This window comes from Passer domesticus, chromosome 16 (assembly GCF_036417665.1).
Source record: "Passer domesticus isolate bPasDom1 chromosome 16, bPasDom1.hap1, whole genome shotgun sequence".
In the NCBI taxonomy this organism is placed as follows: Eukaryota; Metazoa; Chordata; class Aves; order Passeriformes; family Passeridae; genus Passer; species Passer domesticus.
In genome coordinates this window covers 15,159,428-15,167,495 of record NC_087489.1, presented here as the reverse complement: position 1 = coordinate 15,167,495, position 8,068 = coordinate 15,159,428, and the positions used below count along the sequence as shown (strand labels likewise).

At 43.1% G+C, this 8,068-nt stretch overlaps 1 protein-coding gene across 6 annotated transcripts in view; it reads right to left on the bottom strand.

Moving 5' to 3' along the window:
* Positions 1 to 8,068, bottom strand: part of PREX1 (phosphatidylinositol-3,4,5-trisphosphate dependent Rac exchange factor 1) — a 116,467-nt gene that overhangs the window by 41,262 nt on the left and 67,137 nt on the right. For 5 of the 6 annotated variants that reach the window (XM_064391882.1, XM_064391883.1, XM_064391886.1 and 2 more), the window contains 3 exons: positions 7,102 to 7,251; positions 4,943 to 5,090; positions 221 to 321 (listed from right to left, as the gene is read on the bottom strand). In XM_064391882.1, coding sequence (XP_064247952.1) covers positions 221 to 321; positions 4,943 to 5,090; positions 7,102 to 7,251 — 399 coding nt within the window. The remainder of the gene's footprint in view (positions 1 to 220; positions 322 to 4,942; positions 5,091 to 7,101; positions 7,252 to 8,068) is intronic. The other variant, XM_064391884.1, reaches the window with a different exon arrangement.

Genomic DNA, 8,068 nt, shown 5'->3' with positions numbered 1-8,068 from the left:
CTACAGACACAAACACTTTCTGGATACCAAACATGATCTCTTTTCATGGCATAAATTTGCCCAGTCATTAATCCCAAAAATCACTAAACATTTTGAGGATTTGATGGGTATGGCAGCAGAAAGTATTTGAACATCATGTGAACAGCTTCAGTAAGTTTCCCACCCTTATTTCCAGGGCATTACTGAAATCTGGTATCTTTTTATGACACGGCACACTCACCATGATGAATAATTCCATTTTCCAATAGTGCCTGTCCCAGGTTGACCCCTTCCTCTGGTTTGCTTATCTCTCCAATCTCAGTGAGCCAGGATACAAACTCGCTGCAAAGGGGAGCAGAACACACACAGTTAGCTCCAAGTGGCAGCAGGCACTTGCCTCTGTGAGTCATCAGCCAACCACAGCAGACTCTCCTTGAAGCAAGTGTGAAAACTCTTCTAAGCAATGGCACCTCTACCCAGTGGCTTAATTTCCTGCATTCCTGGAGGAAATGCTCTGCAGAAGATTTAGCCTCTTCCCATCATTGCCCTAAGCTAACAGTGTGCACACAAAAGGAAAGACTACATGGCTGTATCTATAAGGATAATGCAAATCCTTATAGAGCAATCCAGACATCCATGGGGGAAAATACTAGCAAGCAAGATTAACTGAGGACCCTAAACCAAGTTCAACAGTAGGGTATCCTCCCTTTCCAGCTACTTCTTCCCAAGTTACCTATCCAAATAGTGTTCATGATTTGACTTAATTACACATGCTTATCTTCCTTCACTGGGTCTGATTTCTGTCCCCAGCTCCACAGTGTAATTGGATTGGCTTTAATGCAATCACGTTAGGACTTAGGACAGAAGACTCAACCTACTGAATTCAAGCAGTACAGAGCAGTAACAGATAGCACGAGTCCTACTGACAGGTTAAGTTAAGGTCATTTTCTGGAGGTGGTGCCTGGCAGATTACATACAGCATGCTTCTAATTTATGCACAGAAGATGCTAAGTCTCATCTGCTGCTCATGCAGCACTACACAAAACCTCTCTGTTGAGGGGCAGAGCTGCACATATAGGCAGAATAAAAGCAAAAAACCAGATAGATATGTAGGACGCTATTCATTAGAAAGGAAGTGCAAAAAAGCAGCCATAGCAAGCCTGATGAATCCAGCTCTGCCAGAGCCCCAGAGGACTGAGCTCTTTGCCAGGTTAATTAACAATTATGCTAGAAATGTGTTACAGTCATGGAGAAGAACAAAAGGAATATATGAAAGTAGAGCAACTTATGGGAAATGTGAGTTCAATAAAACACTTGGGTGATTGCCAATGTGCATAAGGTTGCTGTTTAACAAAGCCAGTATCCATGTCTCCACCTGTGGGCTTTAACTGAAGTACTTTTAATCTCTTTGTATTTATCAGCACTGACTGCTCTAAGCTATAGGAATTATTTGCATTTTGCCTTTAGAATAACAAAACAATTTCAGGACTCAAAACTTTGGTTTGCTGAGGGGCTACTCTGTAGCTGTCATAGTATAGAAAAAGCAGCAGAATCTATTCAACTATGCCAGGAGATTCCCATGGAAACCAGTAGAGGTTTGCGAAGTCCCTAAAACCAGATTAGTGGCACTGGTGAGGTCGCACCTTGAGCGCTGTGTCCAGTTCTGGCCCCTCAGTTTGGGAAGGACATTGAGATGCTCGAGTGCATCCAGAGGAGGCAACGAGGCTGGAGAGGGGTTGGGAACACGAACCCTGTGAGGAACCACTGAGGGAGCTGGGGGTATTTAGCCGGGAGAAAAGAAGACTCAGGGGTGACCTTATCACTCTCTACAGCTTCCTGAAAGGTGGCTGTGGTCAGGTGGGGTTGGTCTCTTTCACCAGGCAGCACTGACAGAACCAGAGGACACAGTCTCAAGCTGCATCAAGGGAAATATAGGCTGGATACTAGGAAAAAGTTTTTCACTGAAAGAATGATAAAATTCTGGAATGGTCTGCCAAGGGAGGTGGTGGAGTCACCACCCCTGGATGTGTTTAAAAGAAGACTGGATGTGACACTGGGTGCCATGGTTTAGTTGAGGTGCTGGGACTCAACGATCTTTAAGGTCTCTTCCAACCTGGTCATTCTGTGAATTCTGAGAATAGTGATGAGTCAGGCTATCTCCTAAGGAAGGTTCTTTTCACAGTGATTCTGAACTGTTTCTGTAAGTACTTAAAAGCCGAAACAGAATATATAAACTGCAGAGGGAGGCAAAGTAAGAATGATCCTCCACCCTCACTACTAAGGACATAAGGCTGGCCTGTTGTGCAGGGCCCCACCATAGACCTGCTGCCAGGAACTGCACCCATGGGAAGCACGCCAGGGAGAGGCCCCATTGCTCTGGAGTTCCCCATCAAGAGCAATGGTTCTATGGCACTTTATAGCACTTAAATGGTTGCCTAAAACTTCAGTGGAAGCTACCCTCTTACCTCTCCTGCTTCTTTCATTTGGATCTGTCTCTGGAGCTTATGTGGATTGTAAATGTAACACTGATATGGTGAGCTGAAACAGGAAAACAATTGAATGCTACCCTCACAGCTGTGAAGCTTCCCAATAATGGGATCCCAATAAGAGCTGCTTTCCCAATAAGAGCTGCTTTAAGATTTCTATAACATTTGATTCAGAAGCAAAATCAGTAATCATTTGATCTGAAGGCTTTATAAGCCATGAAAAGTGCATGATCCAAAAATATTCCAAGAGTTCTTAAGGAATATGCTAGACTGTTTCTAAAAAGTTGTCAACTTAAGAGTGGATGGCAAAGCTTGATTTGTTTCCTCACCCTGTCTGAAGCAGCTCTCCAGGATAACTGAGAGTACCCTCACTTCCCAGTGTTATGCTCAGTTCTCATCCGACATCCAGGTCAGGACACCATCTCCCAGCTACACCGTGGAAATTAAAGGACCTGGAACAATTGTGTTTCTACACAAGAAATACACAGGAAAATCCAACCCAACCAGGACTGCACAATCTGATCACATATGGCTGAAATCTCCTGAGGTTAGCAGATGCTCTCTCTTACACACAAGGTCTGGCAGTGCTGAAAAGAAGCACGGCCAGCACATCATTTACAGACAGTGACACAAACACACATCATTCCAACTGTATCACCGGCTACTTGCCTAAATGCCACAAAGAGTGATCAGGAAAATAGATTTCCAGTCAAGCCAGTCAGTTGCTGAAGTTAAGTTCAATAAACAGCCTTATAAATAAATGTATATGATATCACCAAAAAGATTTGGATTAGATCATGCTGTTTTCCCCAAAGAAACATTTTATCTCCTGAATTATGAGATGCTGATATTCACACACCAAGAGAAAAATTATTTTTGTGGCCTTTGTGTTGCTCTCAGCTGCATATAACAAAGAACCACTAAATACATCTCAGCACAATCATCAGTGACTCCCAGAGGCAGGAGTATCTGCAAAAATAAACAGGTCACAGCCAATAAGCATTGTTTAGGGAAAACCCTGGAAATGATACAAAATCTGCCAGTCATGACTGGAATGTACTGAGTGAGCTGCACTCAGCAGAGTTTCCCAGGACTATACCAACAAGTGAATGCAGAAAAGATATCAGCAGAGTTATTTGCTGTGGAAACAACTAGATCATTAGGAGAAAGAATCCTTTTGTAAGAGATCAGGATACTTGGAGGTATCTCAGTCTGGGCTCAGTTAGCCATTAGCAAAGGTAGGTCAAGTCCTCACTACTGGAGTGTCAGGTGGCTGTCAAACTCAGCAAGCAAACTGAGGGCATTGAGCAGGACAGACTGTAAGCAAACAGACTTTTCAAAAGGAAAAATACTAGCAAGAAATCCTGGATAGGACTTGAAACTAAGCATAATATCAGGGAGCCCACAATAGACTCATACATAACAGCAATGGAAGAAGGTGAGTTTCTGACCTTGTACTTCTTTTAGCATGAAAAATAAGAACTGCCAATTATCAGATCTAAAGTTTCAGTTTTAATGCAACAAGATCAACTGGGGGTGGGGGGAAGGGGGTGGAGGATGTGTCTGAAGAAGAAAAACCAACTACTGCTCCAATATAAAGAATTTTTTTTCTAGCTGAAGTATCACCAACCTATGCTACCAGCCTGCCTTCCGCCAGGCAGAAAGACACTTCCACCCTTATGCACGGGCAATGCTGCTGCAAACTGCTGTTATAGAGACCAGAGAGGGAAGGGAAATGAATGCATAACTGCCTCAGAACTTTTCTTCTTCCCACAGCTGATCGTATCAGTCATTAACAGCTGAGGCAGAAAAGTCTTCTTAGGTCAGCTACTGAGTTCTGTGCCCTGCAGGACACGTCCCTACAGCAACCCCACTGCTGCCATTGCCAATCACTGACCCAAGACACCCACAAAGTCTCTTCTGCTGCCTCATACGTCATCCTTCACAATTAGTTTGTCATTATTTTGTAATATCTAGCTGAATCAAAGAGGTTTTTTCCAGCCAATGAAGTCCTATACTTCTAACAATCAGGTCACATAGATGCACAAAATTTTATTGATGCCTGTTACACTGACAAACAGAAAGCTTCTAAATACAATCCGGAGGCTTGGACAGTTCTGTTGGATTTAAGTATTGCCTGGAAAGCATTTGCTTGTATCCCAAAGAGAGTCCAGGTTAGGCCACCAACAGCCTGCAGCTTGTGGGAGTTTAAGGTAGTTTTCTTACTCCTTTTAATGACCTGAAGCAGCTGTTATGACTTACTGTAGAACAGAGTGACCTGTCACACTATTCAGCCTGTGTGGTGTGAAACAAAAATCAATGATTATTTTTTAATAAATCACTATTGTAATGGGGCTTATGGTCTTTCTAATTAAACTGCATCAAACCACATCTGATCTGTGTCACAATGCCATCCCCAGAAATTCTAGAGTCCATTAACTGGAGTGAAAGACCTTTTCAATTCAAATACCACTTACTTGCCAAGAAAGCACTTGGGAACAGTACTTAATTTTCTTCTCCTATCTTTGATAAGGTTCACTTTCTTGCTCATCATCATTTGGTACAGCTTCTCTCCTTTCTCTGCAATCATGACATATGCATCCCTCTCCATTCCCAGTTTCAAACCTGGAATATAAAGCAGAAATTCCTTCAGATCTTTAACACCCAACAAAATGTTTCCTTGAAGTCAAAAGCTGAGGAAACACAAAAATTGACTGACTTATTTTCCATTTAAAGGGGAAATTAGGTAGTTTTTTTATCTGACTACAAAACTGTCATTGGTAAGTTTAGCACCACCAAGATGCAGTTTTTCTTCTGCATTTTAAAAAGCAGCTTTAAACTTACGGTTATATCATACCACACAAAACAGAATGGTTTACAGAACACGAAGAAAGTCCAAAGTAAGATGAGCATGGGTCAACCCAAGCACAAATGCAGGCAGGGAGAATGGATTGAGAGCAGCCCTGGAGAGAAACACTTATGGGTACAGGTGGATGAAAAGCTGGATGACTCAGCCACATGCACTGCCACACAGAAGCCCCCTGTGGGCTGGCTGATGCCCCAGCGTGGGCAGCAGGGCAGGGGGGGATTCCGCCCCTCTGCTCTGCTCTTGCGGGAACCCATCTATAGTGCTGTGTTCAGTCTGAGGCCCTCAACGCAAGAAGGATCTGGAGCTGCTGGAGAAGACCAGAGGAGGCCCCAGAGCTGTTCCCAGGGCTGGTGCCCCTCTGCTCTGGGGCCAGGCTGGGAGACTGGGGGTGCTCAGCTGGAGAGGAGAAGGCTCCGGGGAGAGCTCAGAGCCCCTTGCAGGGCCTGAAGGGGCTCCAGGAGAGCTGGAGAGGGACTGGGGACAAGGGATGGAGGGACAGGACACAGGGAATGGCTTCCCACTGCCAGAGGGCAGGGATGGATGGGATATTGGGAAGGAATTGTTCCCTGGGAGGGTGAGTGGACCCTGGCACAGGGTGTCCAGTGAAGCTATGGCTGCCCCAGCCCTGAAAGTGTCCAAGGCCAGGTTGGATGGGGCTTGGAGCAACCTTGGATAGCAGAAGGTGTCCCCATCCACGGCCTTAAGTGGCCTTTAGGATTGCTTCCAGCCCAAACCGCTCAATGATTCTGTGATTCTCAACCTTCTGAAACTAATTTCCTGTGGCAATTTCACTTGTGAACCTGAAAATAACTTCAAGCATAAGACTTGTTAAAGGCATTTAAATGCTTGGAAGAGCAGGAGACTTTCTGAATGTCCTATTATTTGAAGCCAAAAATACAAAACTGATTAAATCAATTTCACATTTGTCAATAAATCAAAACTGGGTAGGCACATTATTTTCTCATCCTTTATTAATTAGCCTATTTACTAATACCTTAAGCTAAAAATCGTGTTCGACAATCATATTATGCAGTAAATGAAAGAAATACTGCATGACTTACAGAATGACTGATAAGCGAATATAAAGAACATTTCATGTTCACTTTGTACAAGTTCCCAAGTACGTATTTCATGCTAACTTGAAAATTGCTACAGGCAGAGGGATGGTCCCTGAAAACAGCAGGTGCCTCTGTTATAACTACCCTCATTGCTGGCATTTTCAAGCCCTGTTCTCTTCAGATTTGCAAATTGCTTTAGGAGGACAGCATTCGCAAAAGCTGGTTTGGTGCTGTAAGTGCTTTATGTCTTCTAGCCTGAATACATTGTTTTCTGGATATGTTACTCTAGAACTTGCACATCTGGGCAACTCTGGAGTACAAAAGAGACACAGATTTTAGACTCTTCCAAGACTAGATTGAGAACAGGCAGCCTGAAGTGGTCCTGTACTTCCATGCCTAATTTTAGCAGAGATCAACATAAGGCAGAATTTAAGTGATTGGTGTAAAGCCATAGAAAAGGAGAACTGTGCATTTTTTGGGAAGAGAAATTCATCCTAACTGCTTTATGGTAAGATACTGCAATGAATCAAGAACCTCCTGAGACCTCAGAGCTGTTTCCTAGCTTTTGGAATACATTAAGGACAGATTTTAATTTCCTCTGTGGAGGAAAATGTGCAACCTTTTCTCTTTCTCTCAAATACATGTATGTGCATATACATTTGTCCTACAAGTTCATTCAGTGCAGTACAAAAATACATCATCCACTTACTCTCTCTCTGCTCCCTTTCCTTGATTATAGCATCCAGCCACTTCTGTTTATCCTCAGCAGTCTTGGCCATACAGACAAACCACTTGTTTTTGGCTGTGTTGTGAATCTTCCAGCCATTTGTCACCGTGTAGCCGTTGCTGTGGTAATCTGCTGCAAAAGACCCAAGCACAAAGCACACGGTGAGCAGGAAGCCTGCTCCTTTAACCAAACCACTGTGGGACACTTTCAGTTCAATCATGTTCTTTGAAGACCTTGATTCCTGAGGTGTTCCTTACCAACTGACAGTGGAACCAGCTGTACTTACCACTCTGGAAGTACAAGTATCAACAGGCTGTTCAAACTGACTGAATGCTTCAGTCCTAAGAGTGACACTTGCTGATTCCACCTCAGAAGAAGAACTAAAGTCTTTAAAATACAAGGCCATCAGTGGAAGAGTCTATGATGTTTGCTCAGAGTATTTGTTCTGAATTTTCTGGGGACATGCTATCTTCCTGCACTGTAAGGATTTCTGTCCCTACAACATGGAAACCCTTTATGTGTCAGCTGTTTAAAGGACATAATACCAATTCCTGGCTTATTACAATAGGGGCAGTGGTGGTGTGACCTTTATGAATGGAATCAAAATCCCACCTGGTCTTCCTGGCTGTGTCAGGATACAAGAATCATAACAGAACTGCCATTCCCATATTTTGCTCAGGGTCGCAATTCCATGCTAGTAATTTGGATACTAAGACTAGTATTTAGTAGCATTCTAAATGAGAGGAAGATCCAAAAATTCAGTTATTTTAGCTGTAGTGGCTTAAGAAGTAAAAAAAAAAAAAGAAAAAAAAAAGGATAGCTTTTATTAAATTAACTTGGATTACGACCAAAACCAGACAATCTTCTGGGAACACATACTCTTAATAAGGTCATTTCAGAAGGAAGGACTAGTGCCTGAAAGCATTTCCAGTCTTTCAACCACATAAGT